At 44.5% G+C, this 21,663-nt stretch overlaps 2 protein-coding genes across 4 annotated transcripts in view; one reads left to right on the forward strand and one right to left on the reverse strand.

Annotated features, from left to right (window-relative positions):
• LOC140199206 (cilia- and flagella-associated protein 44) overlaps window positions 1–18,349 on the forward strand; it is a 227,791-nt gene extending 209,442 nt beyond the window's left edge. For all 3 annotated transcript variants that reach the window (XM_072260870.1, XM_072260871.1, XM_072260872.1), the window contains one exon: window positions 17,857–18,349. In XM_072260870.1, the coding sequence (XP_072116971.1) occupies window positions 17,857–18,024 (168 nt within the window). In that variant the 3' untranslated portion in view covers window positions 18,025–18,349. The remainder of the gene's footprint in view (window positions 1–17,856) is intronic.
• A 2,030-nt stretch (window positions 18,350–20,379) lies between these two features.
• Window positions 20,380–21,663, reverse strand: part of grtp1a (growth hormone regulated TBC protein 1a) — a 69,353-nt gene continuing 68,069 nt past the window's right edge. The window contains exon 8 of the mRNA XM_072262350.1: window positions 20,380–21,214. Within this exon, the coding sequence (XP_072118451.1) occupies window positions 21,125–21,214 (90 nt within the window). The 3' untranslated portion in view covers window positions 20,380–21,124. The remainder of the gene's footprint in view (window positions 21,215–21,663) is intronic.

Genomic DNA, 21,663 nt, shown 5'->3' on the forward strand with positions numbered 1-21,663 from the left:
TTGTGGCCTCACTGGCCACAGGAGTAGTCCCAGAGGACTGGAAGTGGAAAATGTTATTCCCTTGTTCATGAAGGGTAATAGTGATCACCTTGGGAATTGTGGATCAGTGGGTGGGCAAACTAGAGACAAGATTTATGAGCGTTTGGAGAGGCATAGTCTGATTAGGAGTAGTCAACATGGCTTTGTAAGGAGCAGGTCATGCCTCAGCCCGATTGAATTCTTTGAGGAAGTGACAAAGCACATTGGAGGCAGAGTAGTGGATGTGGTGTATATGGATCTTAGTAAGGCGTTTGACAAGGCTCCTTATGATAGGCTCATTCAGTAAGTCAGGAGATAAAGAATCCAGGCAAACCTGGCTGCGTGGATTCAGGATTGACTTGCCCTTGGAAGGCAGAAGGCAGTAGCAGATGGAGCATATTCTGCTTGGAGGTCAGTTACCAGTGTTGTTCCACAGAGATTTGATCTATTACTCCTGTTCTTTTGACTTTTATAAATGACTTGGATGAGGATGGTAGGTTAGTAAGTTTGCAGATGACATAAAGGTTGATGGTGTTGTGGATGGCGTAGAAGGTTGTTCTAGGTTACAAGGGACATTGAGCTGGGCTGAGAAGTGGCAGATAGCTTTCAATCCAGAAAATTGTTAAGTGGTTCACTTTGGAAGGTTGAACTTGAATAGCATGATTCTTCATAATGTGGAGAAACACCCATAGACCCCTCAAAGTTGTAGCACAAGTTGATAGGGTGGTTAAGAAGGTGTTGGCCTTCATTAACAGGGGGAATGAGTTTAAGAGCTGCAAGGTAGAGTTGCAGCTCTATAAAACTGGTTAGACCACATTTACAACACGCTGGAGGAACTCAGCAGGTCAGGCGGCATCCGTGGAAAAGATCAGGCAATGTTTCATGCCGGAACCCTTCGTCAGGACTGTAGAGGGAAGGGGCAGAAGCCCTATAAAGAAGGTGGGGGGAGGGTGGGAAGGAGAAGGCTGGCAGGTTCCAGGTGAAAAACCAGTCAGGGGAAAGATAAAGGGGTGGGGGAGGGGAAGCAGGGAGGGGATAGGCAAGAAAGGTGAAGAAGGAATAGGGGAAAACACAATGGGTAGTAGAAGGAGGCGGAACCATGAGGGAGGTGATAGGCAGCTGGGGGAGGGGGCAGAGTGAAATAGGGGTAGGGGAAGGGAGAAGGAGGGAATTACTGGAAGTTGGAGAATTCATTGTTCATACCAAGGAGCTGGAGACTACCCAGACAGTGTATGAGGTGTTGCTCCTCCAACCTGAGTTTAGCCTCATCATGGCAGTAGAGGAGGCCATGTATGGACATATCCGAAGGGGAATGTGAAGCAGAGTTGAAGTGGGGACCACATTTAAGGTGTTGTGTTCAATTCTAGTCACCTCATGATAGAAAGGATGTGGAAGATTTAGAAATGGTATAGAGGAGTCTGGATTAGAAAGCATGTCTTATGATGATAGGTTAGCAAGCCAAGGCTTTTCTGTTTAGAGACAAAGAGGATGAGAAGTGGTTTAATAGAGGTATACAAGATGATAAGAGGCATATGGATCAAGTGCAAACAACAGGAATTCTGCAGATGCTGGAAATTCAAGCAACACACATAAAAGTTGCTGGTGAACGCAGCAGGCCAGGCAGCATCTCTAGGAAGAGGTGCAGTCGACGTTTCAGGCCGAGACCCTTCGTCAGGACTAACTGAAGGAAGAGTTAGTAAGGGATTTGAAAGTTGGAGGGGGAGAGGGAGATCCAAAATGATAGGAGAAGACAGGAGCGGGTGGGATGGAGCCAAGAGCTGGACAGGTGATTGGCAAAAGGGATATGATCCTGTCCCATGATCCTCTCATATCCCCTTTGCCAATCACCTGTCCAGCTCTTGGTTCCATCCCTCCCCCTCCTGTTTTCTCCTATCATTTTGGATCTCCCCCTCCCCCTCCCACTTTCAAATCCCTTACTAACTCTTCCTTCAGTTAGTCCTGACGAAGGGTCTCGGCCTGAAACGTCGACTGCACCTCTTCCTAGAGATGCTGCCTGGCCTGCTGCGTTCACCAGCAACTTTGCTGTGTGTTATATGGATCAAGTGGACAGGTAGAGGTTTTTCCCCAGAGTAGAAATGGCTAATTCAAGGGGGCATAATTTTAAGGTGATTGGGAGAAAGTATAATATAGGAGGGATGTCAGAAGTAAGTTTATTTTTACACGGCGTGTTGAGATCGTGGGACACTCTTCCAAGGGTGGTATTAGAGGCAGATACATTAGGGGCATTTAAGAAACTCATAGATGGGCACATGAATGAAAAATAGGCAGCTATATAGGAGGGAAGGGTTAGATTAACCTTGGAGTACTTTAAAGGGTTGGCACAACGTTATTGATCGAAGGGCCTGTATAGTTCTAATTAACAAAAAATTACATCATAATCAATTAAAATGAATAAAAAATATCAATGTACCTCAAGTGCAGGCCAGTGATATTACTTAGTTATGCAGTAAAATTCGAGTCAGATGTGAAGTATATCCAGGAGCAGGTCAGTAGCCCATGCAACAGAGCTCTTCTGTGTTCCCAGCTTCTTCAATTCGGTACGCACCCCGCCGTGACTTCTCCCATTTTTACGTGCTTATCTCTGAGGTCTTTCTGAGATTTGGGGAAGTGAAGCTTAGCTGTTTTATGGAATGGTAGACCAAATATAAAGGACAGGATGGCTTACTCCTACTTCTTGTATAACCATATAACAATTACATCACAGAAACAGGCCATCTCGGCCCTTCTAGTCCGTGCCAAACTCTTACTCTCATCTAGTCCCACTGACCCGCACTCAGCCCATAACCCTCCATTCCTTTCCTGTCCATATATCTATCCAATTTAACTTTAAATGACAACATCGAACCTGCCTCAACCACTTCTGCTGGAAGCTCGTTCCACTCAGCTACCACTCTGAGTAAAGAAGTTCCCCCTCATGTTACCCCTAAACTTTTGCCCTTTAACTCTTAACTCATGTCCTCTTGTTTGAATCTCCCCCACTCTCAATGGAAAAAGCCTATCCACGTCAACTCTATCAATCCCCCTCATAATTTTAAACACCTCTATCAAGTCCCCCCTCAACCTTCTACGCTCCAAAGAATAAAGACCCAACTTGTTCAACCTTTCTCTGTAACTTAGGAGATGAAACCCAGGTAACATTCTAGTAAATCTTCTCTGTACTCTCTCAATTTTATTGACATCTTTCCTATAATTTGGTGACCAGAACTGTACACAATACTCCAAATTTGGCCTTACCAGTGCCTTATACAATTTTAACATTACATCCCAACTCCTATACTCAATGCTCTGATTTATAAAGGCCAGCATACCAAAAGCTTTCTTCACCACCCTATCCACATGAGATTCCACCTTCAGGGAACTATGCACCATTATTCCTAGATCCCTCTGTTCTACTGTATTCTTCAATGCCCTACCATTTACCATGTATGTCCTATTTTGATTAGTCCTACCAAAATGTAGCACCTTACATTTATCAGCATTAAACTCCATCTGCCATCTTTCAACCCACCCTTCTAACTGGCCTAAATCTCTCTGCAAGCTTTGAAAACCTACTTCATTATCCACAACTCCACCTATCTTAATATCATCTGCATACTTACTAATCCAATTTACCACTCCATCATCCAGCTCATTAATATATATGACAAACAACATTGGACCCAGTACAGATCCCTGAGGCACACCACTAGTCACCGGCCTCCAATCTGACAAACAGTTATCCACCACTACTCTCTGGCGTCTCCCATCCAGCCACTGATGAATCCATTTTACTACTTCAATACTAATACCTAACAATTGAACCTTCCTAATTAACCTTCCGTGTGGGACCTTGTCAAAGGCCTTACTGAAGTCCATATAGACAACATCCACCACTTTACCCTCATCAACTTTCCTAGTAACCTCTTCAAAAAATTCAGTAAGATTTGTCAAACATGACCTTCCACGCACAAATCCACGTTGACTGTTCCTAATCAAACCCTGTCTATCCAGATAATTATATATACCATTTCTGAGAATACTTTCCATCAATTTACCCACCACTGACATGAAACTCACAGGCCGATAATTGCTAGGTTTACTCTTAGAACCCTTTTTAAACAATGGAGCAACATGAGCAATACGCCAATCCTCCAGCACCATCCCTGTTTCTAATGTCATTTGAAATATTTCTGTCAGAGCCCCTGCTATTTCCACACTAACTTCCCTCAAGGTCCGAGGGAATATCCTGTCAGGACCCGCAGACTTAACTACTTTTATATTCCTTAAAAGCGCCAGTACTTCCTCTTCTTTAATCATCATAGTTTCCATAACTACCCTACTTGTTTCCATTACCTTACACAATTCAATATCCTTCTCCTTAGTGAATACCGAAGAAAAGAAATTGTTCAAAATCTCCCCCAACTCTTTTGGCTCCGCACATAGCCGTCCACTCTGATTCTCTAAGGGACCAATTTTATCCCTCACTATCCTTTTGCCACTAATATAACCGTAGAAACCCTTTGGATTTATTTTCACCTTACTTGCCAAAGCAACCTGATATCTTCTTTTAGCTTTCTAATTTCTTTCTTAAGATTCTTTTTACATTCTTTATATTCCTCAAGCACCTTATTTACTCCAAGCTGCCTATATTTATTGTAGATCTCTCTCTTTTTCCGAACCAAGTTTCCAATATCCCTTGAAAACCATGGCTCTCTCAAACTTTTAACCTTTCCTTTCAACCTAACAGGAACATAAAGATTCTGTACCCTCAAAATTTCACCTTTAAATGACCTCCATTTCTCTATTACATCCTTCCCATAAAACAAATTGTCCCAATCCACTCCTAAATCCTTTCGCATCTCCTCAAAGTTAGCCTTTCTCCAATCAAAAATCTCAACCCTGGGTCCAGTCCTATCCTTCTCCATAATCATATTGAAACTAATGGTATTGTGATCAGTGGACCCGAAGTGCTCCCCAACACACACCTCTGTCACCTGACCTATCTCATTCCCTAACAGAAGATTCAACACTGCCCCTTCTCTAGTTGATACCTCTATGTATTGCTGCAAAAAACTATCTTGCGTACATTTTACAAACTGTAAACCATCCAGCCCCTTTACAGAATGGGCTTCCCAGTCTATGTGTGGAAAATTAAAATCTCCCACAATCACAACCTTGTGCTTACTACAAATATCTGCTATCTCCTTACAAATTTGCTCCTCCAATTCTCGGTCCCCATTAGGTGGTCTATAATACACCCCTATAAGCGTTACTACACCTTTCCCATTCCTCAATTCCACCCAAATAGCCTCCCTAGATGAGTCCCCTAATCTATCCTGCCAAAGAACCGCTGTAATATTTTCTCTGACAAGCAATGCAACACCTCCCCCTCTTGCCCCTCCAATTCTATCACACCTGAAGCAACAAAATCCAGGAATATTTAGTTGTCAATCACACTCCTCCTGCAACCATGTTTCACTAATAGCTACAACATCATATTTCCAGGTATCAATCCATGCTCTAAGCTCATTCACCTTTCTTACAATGCTCCTGGCATTAAAATACAAATGTTTGTAGATGCATTTAAGAAACTGTCCACCTCTTACTCTCTGTTTATCCTTAATGGAGCAAACAACTTTGTTATCTTTTTCTTCCTTCTCCCCTACATCTTCAGTCTGAGTGCTCCCCTTCTCTGTCCCCTGCCTATCCTCCCTCACACACTGTCTACTTGCTTTCTCTATTTGTGAACTAACCTCCTCTCTCCTAGTCTCTTCAATTTGATTTCCACCCCCCAACCATTCTAGTTTAAAGTCTCCCCAGTTGCCTTCGCAAATCTCCCCGCCAGGATATTGGTCCCCCTAGGATTCAAGTGCAACCGATCCTTTTTGTACAGGTCATACCTGCGCCAAAAGAGGTCCCAATGATCCAGAAACTTGAATCCCTGCCCCCTGCTCCATTCACTCAGCCATGCATTTATCCTCCACCTCATTCCATTCCTACTCTCACTGTCGCGTGGCACAGGCAGTAATCCCGAGATTACTACCTTTGCGGTCCTTCTTCTCAACTCCCTTCCTAGCTCCCTATATTCTCCTTTCAGGACCTCTTCCCTTTTCCTACTTATGTACCACGACCTCTGGCTCCTCACCCTTCCACTTCAGGATATCTTGGACATGATCAGAAACATCCTGGACTCTGGCACCAGGCAGGCAAGCTACCATCCGGGTCTCCTGACTGCGTCCACAGAATCGCCCATCTGACCCCCTAACTATGTTCACATAGGAACAGGCCATTTGGCCCAATGGGTCCATGCTGACTAAAATTCCCATCCATGCTTTTCCCATTCAAAGATTAGCTTAATTTGTCGTATGTGCATTGTAACATACAATGAAATGAGTTGTTTGCGTCAATGACCAGCACAGTCCGAGGATGCCCACAAATGTTGCCATGCTTCTGGCATCAACATAGCATGCAACAAATAACCCCTAACCCATATGTCCTTGAATTGTGGGAGGAAACTGGAGCATCTGGGGGAAACCCAGATGGTCACAGGAGGAACTGACAAATTCCTTAGACAGTGGTGGGATTTAATGCAGCTTGCCGGCACTGTGATACAGACAGCATCAAAAATTGAATCTGGGTCTTCCCTTCGCTGGCACTATAAAGTGTTACTGCTACACTACTGTGCCACGCTACCCAAAGATTCAAAGTACATTTATCATCAACTTATGTAGTATACAACCCTGAGATTCATCCTCAGCAGGCAACCACAAAACAAAGAAACACCATGGAACCCGTCCAAAGAAAACATCTAACACCCAACGTGCAAAAAAAGAGAATATATCTTACAAATGGCAAGAAGCCAGTGATTAACACACAGAATTTCAAACTGTCTTGGTGTGTTCAGTTTAGTGCTATGTCATTCACTGCTTACAGGTTTCAGAGCTAGTCTGTGCTGAGGTGCTCTGATCAAATCACATATATAGCAAAAAAAAAGCAACCCAAAACCAGAAACACATGCAACACGAACTGCAAACTTCTCCCAAAAGAGTCCAAAGCGGCGGACACTAAATATTAAGCCACAAAGTCCTCCGAAAAGGTGCCCCACAGCCAGAGCTGTGCCGAGAATCCTTGCAGTGTGGATCCAAGACTCCTGAACGTTCCTCCAGCAACAGTAAGCGAGAAGGAGGGGGGGACTGTTCAAACGCAGGCAGACAGCGCGAATACCTCCTTGCCTTCCACTCTCCTTGTTGATTTCAATCCTGCTTAATGCTTTAATCGGCGATGTGTAATGAAGCCAATCATAGAAAACCTATAGCACAATACAGGCCCTTCGGCCCACAATGCTGTGCCGAACAAGTACTTACTTTAGAAATTACCTAGGGTTACCCATAGCCCTCTATTTTTCCAAGCTCCATGTACCTATCCACCAGTCTCTTAAAAGACCCTATCGTATCCACTTCCCCCAGCATTGTTGGCAGCCCATTCCATGCACTCATCACTATCCGCGTGAAAAAACTTACCCCTTACATCTCTTTTGTACCTACTTCCAAGCAGATAAAATCTGTGCCCTCTCATGCTAGCCATTTCAGCCCTGGGAAGAAGCCTCTGACTATCCACACGATCAATGTCTCTCATCATCTTGTACACCTCTATCAGGTCACCTCTCATCCTCCATCGCTCCAAGGAGAAAAGGTCGAGTTCACTCAACCTGTTTTCATAAGGCATGCTCCCCAATCCAAGCAACATCCTTGTAAATCTCCTCTGCACCCTTTCTATGGTTTCCACATCCTTCCTGTAGTGAGGCGACCAGAACTGAGCACAGTACTCCAAGTGGGGTCTGACCAGGGTCCTATATAGCTGCAACATTATCTCTCAGCTCTTAAACTCAATCCCACGATTGATGAAGGCCAATATGCCATATGCCTTCTTAACCACAGAGTCAACCTGCGCAGCAGCCTTCAGTGTCCTATGGATTCAGACCCCAAGATCCCTCTGATCCTCCACACTGCCAGGAGACTTACCATTAATACTATATTCTGCCATCATATTTGACCTACCAAAATGATGCCTTCCGTAACTACGAAGAAGGAATCCACGTCAGGTACAGGACTGATGGCAGGTTGTTCAACCTTGGGTGCCTGCAGGCAGTTACAAAGGTGCAAGAGACTGTCATCAGAGACTTCTTGTTCGCTGATGACTGCGCACTCAACGCTAGCACAGAGCAGGAGATGCAGCGTGAAATGGACTGCTTCTCACAAGCCTGCGACAATTTCGGTCTCACTATCAGCACCAAAAAGACCGAAGTTATGTACCAGCCTGCCCCAGGAAAGCCATACCAGGAGCCGTGCATCACGGTGAAGGGCCAGAACCTCCAGGCAGTCGACAACTTCACCTACCTGGGCAGCATACTCTCTCGCGCAGTGAACATAGATGCTGAGGTCAACAACAGGATTGCTAAAGCCAGCGCCGCCTTTGGGAGACTCTGTGAGAACGTCTGGGAGCGGAGAGGACTCAGCCTTACCACCAAGCTGAAGGTCTACTGTGCAGTGGTCCTTACCACCCTCCTTTACGCCAGCGAGACCTGGACTGTCTACAGCAGACACGCCAAACAGCTCAACCACTTTCACCTGAGTTGTCTCCGCAGACTCCTCCACATCAGGTGGCAGGACAAAGTCCCCAACACGGAAATCCTGGAACGAGCTGGGCTCTGCAGCGTCTACACCCTCCTGCTGAAAGCCCAAGCCAGGTGGGCTGGACATGTGGTCAGAATGCCAGACAGCCGATTGCCTAAGCAGCTGCTGTACGGAGAACTGTGTCAGGGCAAGCGCTCAGTCGGGGGGCAGAAGACACGTTACAAAGACAGCCTCAAAGTGTCCCTCAAAGGCCTGGGTGTCGACATCAACACGTGGGAGACGCTTGCCCTCGACCATCCAGCTTGGCGCAGCAAGATCACCACAGGAGCCCGTGCAGCTGAAGTCAGGCGCATCATCGAGGCGCAATGAAAGCGTGCTGTGCGCAAGGCCCGAGCAGCATCCACTGCCACGACAGCACCCACCCACTTGTGTCCCACATGTGGGCGAGCCTTCAGGGCCCGGATTGGCCTCATCAGTCACCTCTGGACCCACAGCCACCAATCTCCCATTTGACTTTGAAGCCATGGTCACCTTCGACTACGAAGGACGAACAACAAACAACCAAAATGAACCACCTCACACTTATTTGGGTTGAACTGCATCTGACATTTCTCAGCCCAGTTTTGCATCCTATCGATGTCCCGCTGTAACTTCTGACAGCCCTCCACACTATCCACAACACACCTAACCTTTGTGTCATAAGCAAATTTACTAACCCATCCCTCCACTTCCTCATCCAGGTCATTTATAGAAATCATGAAGAGAAGGGGTCCCAGAACAGATCCCTGAGGCACACCGCTGGTCATTTGCCTCCATGCAGAATATGACTCATCTACAACCACTCCTTCATCAATGTGTTTAGTCACATCCTCAAAAAATTCAATGAGACTTGTAAGGCATGACCTGCCTTTGACAAAGCCATGCTGAGTATTCCTAATCATATTATGCTTCTCCAAATGTTCATAAATCCTGCCTCTCAGGATCCTTTCCATCAGCTTAGCAACCACTGAAGTAAGACTCACTGGTCTATAATTTCCTGGACTATCTCTACTCACTTGCTTGAATAAGGGAACAACACCTGCAACCCTCCAATCCTCCAGAAACTCTCTCGTCCCCATTGATAATCCAAAGATCATTGCCAGAAGCTCAGCAATCTCCTCCCTCACCTCCCACAGTAGTCTGGGGTACATCTCATCCTGTCCCAGAGACATATCCAACTTGATGCTTTCCAAAAGTTCCCAGCACATCCTCTTCCTATATCTAAATGCTCAATCTTTTCAATCCACTGTAAATCATCCCTACAATCACCAAGATCCTTTTCCATAGTGAATACTGAAGCAAAGTACTCATTAAGTACCTCTGCTATCTCCTCTGGCTCCATACACATGTTTCCACTGTCACACTTGATAGGTCCTATTCTCTCATGTCTTATCCTCTTGCTCTTCACATACTTGTAGAATGCCTTGGGGTTTTCTTTAATCTTGCTTGCCAAGGCCTTCTCCTGGCCCCTTCTGGCTTTCCTAATTTCATTCTTAAGCTCCTTCCTGCTATCCTTACAGTTTTCTAGATCTCTATCATTACCTAGATTTTTGAATCTTTTGTAAGCTTTTCTTTTCTTCTTGTCTAGATTTACAACAGCCTTTGTACACCACGGATCTTGTACCCTACCATCCTTTCCATGTCTCATTGGAATCATGAGTTCGTGTTCCACCATTAGGCCACACATTCTGCTCTCAAACTCATTGAACTTCTCTGGAGACAGGATATGTGCCAAATCTCCCAGTTGGCCCAAAAACACACCATCAAAATGTAAACTGTCTTCAGGATATTGGTGTTGGTCACTGGCACCATCTTATTTCTTGACATTCCTGCAAACCTTTCCTATCCATGTACCTGCTCAACTATTATGAAATGCTTGGAGCGACTGGTCATGGAGCACATTAAGGCCTTTCTCCTGGCTACATTGGACTCTTTTTAGTTCACTTATCTCTCAAATCGATCCACTGACGATGCAATAGCCTCTGCCCTCCACTCTGTCCTGTCCTGGTTCTCATATACCAAACTGCTACTTATAGACTTCAGTTTGACATTCAATACCATCATACCCCAAGAACTGGTGGGGAAACTGTCCTTACTGGGTCTCAACACCTCCCTCTGCGATTGAATACTGGACTTCTGAACAGTAAGGCCACAGTCAGTCTGTGTGGGAAGCAATGTCTCTCATTCCATTATGCTGAGCACTGGCACTGGGAGTATAGAGAGGAAGTGGAGCGACTGGTGGATTGGTGTGAGAAGAACCTAAGCCTGAACGTGGAGAAGACAAGGGAAATCATTGTGGACTTCAGGAAGGTACAGACAAACCATCCCCCTCTGCGAATACATGGCTCCTCCGTAGACAGTTAAATGCACCAAGTTGCTGGGAGTTCACATCATAATAATGTCACCGTGTCCCTTAATCTCACCTCCCTGAACAAGAAGGCATAGCAAAGCCTCCACTTCCTAAGATGATTGAGGCAAGCAAGTATCCCCTTCCTCCCCCCCACCCCCCAACATCTTAACTGAGTTTTACAGGAGCACCATTGAGAGCGTCCTGACAAATTGCATCTCCACCTGGTACGGGAGCTGTCGAGCATCGGACCAGAGGTTCCTACAAAGGATAGTGAGAACAGCCGAGAGGATCATAAGAGTCTCCCTACCATTCACTGGGGACATTTGTCAGGAGTGCTGCAGGCACAGGGCTTTTAGTATTATCAAGGATCCCACCCATCCATCCAGCATCCTCTCTGACTTTCTGTCATCAGGTAGGAGACTCCGATGCATAAAAACAACAGTCAGGATGAGAAACAGTTTCTACCCCCAGGTATTAGGTTTCTGAACTCCCTGCCACATCGTATTCGAAGTGTCACTGGTTAATCTGTTCCGTACCTTACAATATTTAATATTAATGCAGTTTTGTGTGTTATTTATGTGAGATTCATCTGTAGATTTTATCCTCACCTTCCTAAGTTATTTTGTGTTGTCTGTATTATGTGTACTACTGTGTTTTACTCCCTGGTTCAGAGAAATGTCGTCTTATTTCTCTGTACATTATATGGTTATGTATGTTGATTTCATGTATATAGTTAAATGACAATAATCTCAACTTGACTTGTGTTGAAATGTCATTAATATACTTGCCTCTGGGTGAAAAAGTTGCACCTCAGGTTTCTATTAAATCTCTCCCCTCTCACCTAGTTCTTGATTCCCCAACCCTGGGAAAAAGACTGCACATTCACCCTATGTATGCCCTTCTTAATTCTATACATATCTAACACTATAGATACTGGAGGCCCAATATGAAAATAGAATGTGATGTAAATGCCCAGGATCTAAGGAAAAAAATACAAAAAAAACTGCAGATGCTTGAAATCTTGATCTTTACTTTGAGAATCTTGTAATTATCCATGGATAACAGGTTCACCTGGGCTCTGGTGTCAAGCTTGAATGGAATTATTGTCCTATTTTCAGTTACTGGAACAATCCACTCTTCCTCCATTTCCTAGCAACCATGTGCACCTTTTTCCTTGGGAGCCCCAGCTTTGCAGCGCTTTGCAAAATGATTCTTCTTCCTACAATTATTACAGGACTTTTCGTAAGCAGGACCTGTCTTTGGGATGTGCCTGCTTCCACATCTGCTGTTTGAGCCTACCTCTTTGATTTGCTGTCAATTTGGGAAATGCATTGTGCTTTGTCCTCTGTTGTTTCTGCCCTGTGCAACTCCTTAGCTTGTGATTGTGTGGTCTCTGCTACCCTACACATATTTACTGCCTTTTTCAGTGTTAAATCTTTTTAATGGACCAGACTTTCTCAGAGCCCATTATTTGAAGTTCAGCAAACTATTTTGTTTCTAATTAGTGAGTCTCTCAAATCTCCAAACTCACAGCCAAGTATTGGTCAAAGCCAACATTTTGGTTCTGGTCACAGGAAAATAACTTGTGTTTTTCAAATGTGACGTTTTTACTCAGGACAAAATACTCCTCAAATTTTGTCATCAGAGTGTCCAATGTAAAGGCTGTCAATTTGAAAGTTGTTGTAGATGTCTAAAGCATCTTTGCTAATTGCATGTAGAAAGATGTTCATTAGCCCCTCCCACTCTGCTCATTGCTAAATATACATTGAATCTTTGTTTGAAATGTTTCCAGTTATCAGTTATCAGTTAGGTTGCCGGTAAACTGCATAGGTGTGGGAAGACATAGCTAATCCACTCCAGAAGTTTTGGGCTCTCATCTTAATCTTTCTTGGTGAATTTGGAGAACAACGGCACAACATGCACATTGGCTATCAGCTTCTCTCCATCGGAACCTAGCATCTCCTTCTTAGTTGCTTGTGGTATTCAGTTACGGTTCTTATTTAGACATCACGTCGACTTCTGATATCATGTTGTGTTTGTTCTCAATGAAGTCAAACAGTATGGGTAAAAACGAACATATCTATTAACAGTAATGGCTCCAGCTCAACTTGAGCAGGTGCGCCCAGCTTTCCAATGTCACTTATGGTCCTGGGTGAACTGCCCGCATTGCTCACTGGGAAATGCCGTTCTTTATTATAACACACCCAGGAACTTGAAACTGCTCACTCTTTCCACTTCAGATCACTCTGAGCATTGCCATTTGTTCCTTCATCTTAACCTTTCTGAATCTCCAACTTTTCCAGCTTCCAGTGAAAGTTCATTGGAACAGTACTTTCGTTTGTTTCTCCACAGATGCTATCTTACTTGTTGAGCCTTTTCAGTATCTTATTTTTGTCTAAAGTTAATCCTGTTGACTGGCAGCCTTCATACTACCATTCCAGAACATAGAACAGTACAGCACAGGAACAGGCCCTTCGGCTCACAATGTTCTGCCAAACTAATTAAATTAGTAACCAGATAGCTAACTAATCTCTTCTGAACACGAGGAATACTGCAGATGCTGGAAATTCAGGCAACACACATCAAACTTACTGGTGAACGCAGCAGGCCAGGCAGCATCTCTAGGAAGAGGTGCAGTCGACGTTTCAGGCCAAGACCCTTCGTCAGGACTAACTGAAGGAAGAGTGAGTAAGAGATTTGAAAGTGGGAGGGGGAGGGGGAGATCCAAAATGATAGGAGAAGACAGGAGGGGGAGGGATGGAGCCAAGAGCTGGACAGGTGATTGGCAAAGGGGATATGAGAGGATCATGGGACAGGAGGTCCGGGGAGAAAGAAAGGGGGAGGGAGGGGGACCCAGAGGATGGGCAAGGGGTATAGTCAGAGGGACAGAGGGAGAGAGGGAGAAAAAAGAGAGAGAGAAAAAGAATGTGTGTATATAAATAAATAACGGATGGGGTACGAGGGGGAGGTGGGGCATTAGCGGAAGTTAGAGAAGTCGATGTTCATGCCATCAGGTTGGAAGCTACCCAGATGGAATATAAGGTGTTGTTCCTCCAACCTGAGTGTGGCTGCATCTTTACAGTAGAGGAGGCCGTGGATAGACATGTCAGAATGGGAATGGGACGTGGAATTAAAACGTATGGCCACTGGGAGATCCTGCTTTCTCCGGCGGACAGAGCGTAGGTGTTCAGCAAAACGATCTCCCAGTCTGTGTTGGGTCTCGCCAATATATAGCAGGCCACATCGGGAGCACCGGACACAGTATATCACCCCAGCCGACTCACAGGTGAAGTGTCGCCTCACCTGGAAGGACTGTCTGGGGACCTGAATGGTGGTAAGGGAGGAAGTGTAAGGGCATGTGTAGCACTTGTTCCGCTTACAAGGATAAGTGCCAGGAGGGAGATCAGTGGGGAGGGATGGGGGGGACAAATGGACAAGGGAGTCGAGTAGGGAGCGAACCCCGCGGAAAGCGGCGGGGGGGGGGAGATAAAGTTGTGCCTAGTGGTGGGATCCCGTTGGAGGTGAGGGAAGTTACGGAGTATAATATGTTGGATCCGGAGGCTGGTGGGGTGGTAGGTGAGGACCAGGGGAACCCTATTCCTAGTGGGGTGGCGGGAGGATGGAGTGAGAGCAGATGTGCGTGAAATGGGGGAGATGCGTTTGAGAGCAGAGTTGATGGTGGAGGAAGGGAAGCCCCTTTCTTTAAAAAAGGAGGACATCTCCCTCGTCCTGGAATGAAAAACCTCATCCTGAGAGCAGATGCGGCGGAGATAGAGGAATTGCGAGAAGGGGATGGCATTTTTGCAAGAGACAGGGTGAGAAGAGGAATAGTCCAGATAGCTGTGAGAGTCAGTAGGCTTATAGTAGACATCAGTCTCCAGAGATAGAGACAGAAAGATCTAGAAAGGGGAGGGAGGTGTCGGAAATGGACCAGGTAAATTTGAGGGCAGGGTGAAAGTTGGAGGCAAAGTTACTGAAGTCAACGAGCTCAGCATACGTGCAGGAAGCAGCGCCAATGCAGTCGATGTAGTGAAGGAAAAGTGGGGGAGATACCAGAATAGGTTCGGAACATAGATTGTTCCACAAAGCCAACCAAAAGGCAGGCATAGCTAGGACCCATACGGGTGTCCATAGCTACACCTTTAGTTTGGAGGAAGTGGGAGGAGCCAAAGGAGAAATTATTAAGAGTAAGGACTAATTCCGCTAGACGGAGCAGAGTGGTGGTAGAGGAGAACTGGTTAGGTCTGGAATCCAAAAAGAAGCGGAGAGCTTGGAGACCTTCCTGATAGGGGATGGAAGTATATAGGAACTGGACATCCATGGTGAAAATAAAGCGGTGGTGCCAGGGAACTTAAAATCATCGAAAAGTTTAAGAGCGTGAGAAGTGTCACGAACATAGGTAGGAAGGGATTGAACAAGGGGGGATAAAACCGTGTCGAGGTATGCAGAAACGAGTTTGGTGGGGCAGGAGCAAGCTGAGACAATAGGTCTGCCAGGACAGGCAGGTTTGTGGATCTTGGGTAGGAGGTAGAAACGGGAAGTGCGAGCTGTGGGAACTATAAGGTTGGTAGCAGTGGATGGGAGATCCCCTGTGTGGATAAAGTTGGTGATGGTGTGAGAGACAATGGCCTGGTGCTCCTTAGTGGGTCACGATCGAGGGGTAAATAAGAGGAGGTATCCGCGAGTTGTCACTGTGCCTCGGCAAGGTAGAGGTCAGTACGCCAGACTACAACAGCACCCCCTTTATCGGTGGGTTTAATAGTAAGGTTATGATTAGTGCGGAGGTAGTGGAGAGCAGAGCGTTCGGAAGGAGTGAAGTTGGAATGGGAACAAGATGCGGTGAAGTCGAGACGGTTGATGTCCCGTCGGCAGTTAGCGATAAAGAGATCCAGAGCAGGCAGAAGACCAGAGCGGGGTGTCCATGAAGAAGAGGAGGGTTGAAGATGGGAGAAGGGGTCATCGGTGGGGGTGGAAGAGTCCTTGCCGAAGAAGTAGGCTCGGAGACGGAGACGGCGGAAGAAGAGTTCCGCATCGTGGCGAACACGGAACTCGCTGAGGTGTGGGCGAAGGGGGACAAAGCTGAGGCCCTTACCTCTGCTCTGCCTCCGACAGTTGAAGGTCGGAGGGGATGGTAAAGACCCGGCACGGATGAGAGCTGGGATCAGAGGGGGAGGCTGAGGGCATCAGTGGAGAGGGTAGGGTTGGGGTGAGAGGAAGATGGAGCCTCTGAGGGCCCAGGAGTTGACGGTGGGATCTGAGGAAGACAGGGTTGCAGAGTGGTGGTGGGGGAAGGGGGGACGGGAGTCACAATAGCAGCACATAAAGACCCGGCCTGAAGTTCAAGGCTGGAGTCGCAGTTCTGACTACATTTCTACTAATCTCTTCTGACCACATTTTCTTCACATTCCTATGCCTCTCAAAAGTCCCTAATGTATCTGTTTCTACCACCACCCCAGGCGGTGCATTCCGGGCACCCACCACTCTGTGTAAAAAAAAAACTTACCCCTCACATCTCCTTTGAAATGTCCCACTCTCACCCACTGATATTTCAACCTTGAGAAAAAGATGCTATCTGTGCCTCTTATAATCGTATAAACTTCTTTCAGCCTTCAACCTCTTCCTTCCTTCAGCCTCCATCGTTCCAAAAAAAAACAAGAAGTTTTTTCCACCTCACGTGCCCTCTTATCTAGGCAACATCCTGGTAATCCTCTTCTGCACCCTCTCCAAAGCCTCAATATCCTTCCTATAAGGGGGTGACCAGAACTGTATGCAATACTCCTGATGTGGTCAAGTAGAATTTTATAAATCTGCAAATTAACTTACTTTTGAACGGTGCCATTACTAATAAAGGCAAGCATGCCAGATGCCTTTTTAACTGCCCTAACAACCTGTGTAGCCACTTTGAGGGAGCTATGAACTTGGAAGCCAAGAACCCTCTGCTTAACAGGTTCTTGCTGTTAGCAGTGTACTGTCTCTTCATATTGAACATACCAAGGTGCAACACTTCACATTTGGTCATGTTAAACTCCATCTGCCATTTCTCTGCCCATATCTGCAAATGATCTATATCCCATTTGCCAGTCTTCTATGCTATCCCCAACACCTCCAATCTTCATATCATCTGCAAACTACTAATCCATCTACATTTTCATCCAGATCACTCAAATACATCACAAACAGCAGAGGTTCCAGTACAGATCCCTGCAGAATACCACTAATCACAGACTTTTTTCTTTGATAACTATCCTCTGTCTTCCATGGGCAAGCCAGTTCTGAATCCAAATGGCTAATTCACCATTCATCTAAAATCTCCACTGCACCATCGCATATTCCTTTTTGTAAATATTTATCTTAATTTTTAATTATAAAAATCAAGGAAGAACATACATCAGCTTCACCGAACATTTTAATATGTGTACTCTCAACTAAATGTCTGCGGTACTGAATATAGATATACTTAAATCCGGTAATATTCAGTTTGTTCACTGTCACAGTAGCATCAAATGTAGCTGTTCACATGTATTTCAGGATGAAAATTTATCAGTTGTGCATCAGGGTAAAAATAGACCGAAGGACACAAGTTAAATTTGAAATGGTGAACTTTAGAAACCAAAGTTCTGTGGGACTGTCAGGGTCTGTGGTATTTACTGCTGCAATTCAAGTGTAGTCCAACTCTGAAGCCAAAGCCAGCTGTTAGAAATATTTTGTATATTTCTAGGTATCCAGATAGTAGTTTCTAGTTACTCATTGCGTCCTATCACAGACACCAGCTTGAAATATGTGGAACTGATGGCAATTATTACTGCTTTGTTCCAGGGATCAGAAATTCAGAAGCAGAAAGTTAAACTGTCGGAGAAACATGAGCTGATTCAACAGGTGGAGAAACAAGCACAAGAAATCAATGACTTGAAGGAAGAGATAAATTTGCTAACACGAAAAGGAGGTCACATTCTTCCCCCTGCCCAGCCACCTTTACCACAGTGAACTCTGAATCATCACTTAATAACATTACTTACTTTCAGCTGCAGAATGTTCCTATTTTATTCAAATAGATTTTTTATTGTGGCCACAATTCTGCACCAGAATTTTTATTTCTTCCCAAGACTTTCTACTTTCAGACACTACTGTACCTCACGAGAAGCGCACCTGGCTGCTCTAATGGTATTGGTTGCAAACAGTCCCAGTGAGAAAGACAGTCAGAGCATTCTGAGAGAAAGAACGGAAGTACTTTTTTCCTCTTTGGACCCAAAACCTATTCTATACACTCAAAACTGCTCAGTAAATTCTGAAATTTCAATGCAATAAAAGGAAATTTGATGAACTCACTTGCCTTGTGTCAGAGGGTATTCACCATGTTATCTGAGTGGCAATAATTTCAAAGGGTTCTAATTTGTGTGAGTTTGTATACGCAGTGACAGTAAGTTACTAATAATTTAAATGCATCTGCTATAAGTCAGATAAGATACAAAACTATGGCAAGGGACTGCAAGTACTAGCATCTTCTCTAAAAACAAGCTGTTGTAGGCAGCTTGACCTGTAATCTTGATGCATGGTCTCAACCCAAAATGTTGACTGTCCCTTTGCCTCCATAGTTACTGCTCGACCTGCCAAGTTCCTCCAGCAGACAATACAAAACTAGGTGGGATCATGAGCGGGAAGAGGATATAGAGGCTTCACAGCGATACAAACGAGTTGAGCGAGTTGGCAAGAATGTGGCAAATGCAATATAAATTGGGGAAAATGAGAAGTATCACTTTAACTGCTGTAGTTCATCTAGAGTTCCACAGTACTAAATGGGCTACTTTCTTTTTTTGAAATGGTCATAAGATGAATCCATCAGGCAGGGTAATGCATTTAAGTTGGTACATGTGACTACTGATAATATCCCATGTTAATCAGCAAGTTAAAGATCAGAGTATCCAGGGGAAGATGAGTTGTAAGAAGCAGAGGACAATGATCAATGGGCATTAGCAACTGGAAAGCTGCTTGCAATAGGGATCTTGCTCCACCTGCTCTTGATGGCATGCTGTGGATCAGTGATTTACTTTTAAATATATGGTATTGCTGAAGATGGCAGATGATGCAAAGGTCAGCTTCTGTGGTTGGTAGTGAGAAACTGGGCCACATAAATTACAGAAAATAAATATGGGGTTGCCAGGTTAGCATGTAAGGGACACACTGGAATTTGATATGGGGGCACAGAAGTAATACAATGGAAAGGGCAGACAAAGCAAGGGAATAATAGAAACATAGAAAACCTACAGCACAATACAGGCCTTCGGCCCACAAAGTTGTGCCAAACATGTCCCTACCTTAGAAATTACTAGGCTTACCTATAGCCCTCTATTTTTCTAAGCCCCATGTACCTATCCAAAAGACTCTTAAAAGACCCTATTGTATCCGCCTCCACCACCACTGCTGGCAGCCCGTTCCACGCACTCACCACTCTGCTTAAAAAACTTTGTGCATAATACAACATAAATGGCAGACTGTGGAGAAGTGGGTTTGTGGTACACACCTGATTATATTTCATGAATGTAGCAGGCTGGTAGATTATGTAGCAATATCCATCATTGGCCAGGGGTGGCAAATGTAATCGGTGAAGTCAAGTTAGAACTATTCTGATGCTAACTAGACTACTGTTTACAATTCTGGAAACCATATTTCAATCACTGTAAGGAAGAGAATACATGAATGTTACCACAGTTATTTATAAGACTAACTTGCTTGGGTTGTTTAGTTCAGTATACAGAAATCTGAGGGGAAGATTTAAGTCAGGGTGTCTAAAATCAGGGACATAGAAATAACTTATTTCTCTCAAATGCAAAAATCAGTAATTTGGGGGTATAGTGGGGTAGAGGATACAATTTCCACCCAAGCAATAGCAGAGTGTAGACATGTTACCTTAAAGACTGGAGGAAGCCAAAACACATATTTTAACAGTACACGATGGATTTGTGCCACATTTATACAGCCGAGAATGGAGAAATTAGATCTGGCTGAATAACTCTCAGCTAGTTGGCTTCCTATGGTGTAAACTTCAGTGGTTTTATGATCATCCAGCCATCACTGACCACCTCTGGTTCCAATGCACTGAGCTTAGCAGTTTAACAGTACTTCAATCAATTTGCTGCCCAAATCCAGCCCCTGACTTCCATAATGCAAACCTGCTCAATCCTGCCTTGACTCTCTCATCTAGACTGTTTTGCAAAGGGACCAGGGGTATTGGGTAACTGAGTGATATTTTAGGGTTTACAGAGTGATGGTGTTTTTTGCATTTGATCTTACAGGTTCCTTTGCTATCAATGATACTCAGATGCAACAGTTTACAGAAAGTGCTCAGACTATTGTTTAATTATCACATTTGCACAAAAATCCACTTTTTAAAAAAAAAATACATTTAAGCATCTTTTCAATTCTGCTTTTATAAACAGGTACAAAATATCTGCTGCCACAAAGATAGGGAAGAACCCCATATGCACTGAAAGAGCAGCTCTAGTATCCAAAGTGCCAACGTTTGATTATTGCCTTTTACAATCAGAGATGCAAGCTGCCATCAGACACTACTGCATTCCATGTGAATCACACTGGAAACACGCTGATGCCTTTATCGGGTACGGAGTATAAACCTTGCCAAGGCAGTGCAGTTCACCCGTAGTGTGGGGATCAGACAGGCAGTGCTGGTTACAAAAATTTAGTTACACCTGATCAAATGTCACTGATATCAAAATAATATTCACCATCTTCACTTACTGAATCTTAGATAATTCTATTTAACAATACATTAAAAAGTTATATTTTGAGTGAAAAGTAAATATAAATTAATGGTAAGAACTTCAAAGAAATCTAGGAGTACAAACAGCCCTTCATTTAACAATGTTACTTTAAATCTGAAACAAATAGTTGTAATTTTGATCACCTGAATTCTAAGTATGTACAAATAGTTAGTCAATCTTTTTGAAAAACAGTATTGTACAGTACATGAGATGCTGGTGAGACAAATCCAGCCCAAATGTACAATGGAAGAATGTAAGAAGTCTTCAGGGTCCTGAGATAATTAGTCAGCTGGAGCTGAACCAGCACATCAGCTTTGATCATCTATCTGAGCCCTGCTGATCTCTCGTAGCCGGATGATCGTGCTGAGGGGCAATCTTCCCGGTTCGGTAAAAATTCTCTAGAGTTGAGGGCAAAAAGGCAAGGTAAGATTAATCAAATCCTGTCAATGTTACAAACTTGTTGTCAGGCCTATTCTAATGCAATCTATACCAACAGTTTGGATGAGAATGTACAAGGCCATAAGACATAGGAGCAGAATTAGGCCATTCAGCCCATCAAGACTGCTGATCCGGGATCCCACTCAACTCGGTACACTTGTCTTCTCGCCATACCCTTTGAAGCCCTGACCAACTATTAACTTTCACTTTAAGTATATCCATGGACATAGCCTCCACCGCAGAGCATTCCACAGGTTCACTACTCCCTGGCTAAAAAAATTCTTCCTCGCCTCTGTTCTAAAGAGTCACCCCTCAATTTTGAGTCTGTGCCCTCTGGTTCTGGATACCCCCACCACAGGAAACATCCTCTCCATGTCCACCCTATCTAGTCCTTTCAACATTTGGTAGG

This window comes from Mobula birostris, chromosome 6 (assembly GCF_030028105.1).
Source record: "Mobula birostris isolate sMobBir1 chromosome 6, sMobBir1.hap1, whole genome shotgun sequence".
Lineage (NCBI taxonomy): Eukaryota > Metazoa > Chordata > Chondrichthyes > Myliobatiformes > Myliobatidae > Mobula > Mobula birostris.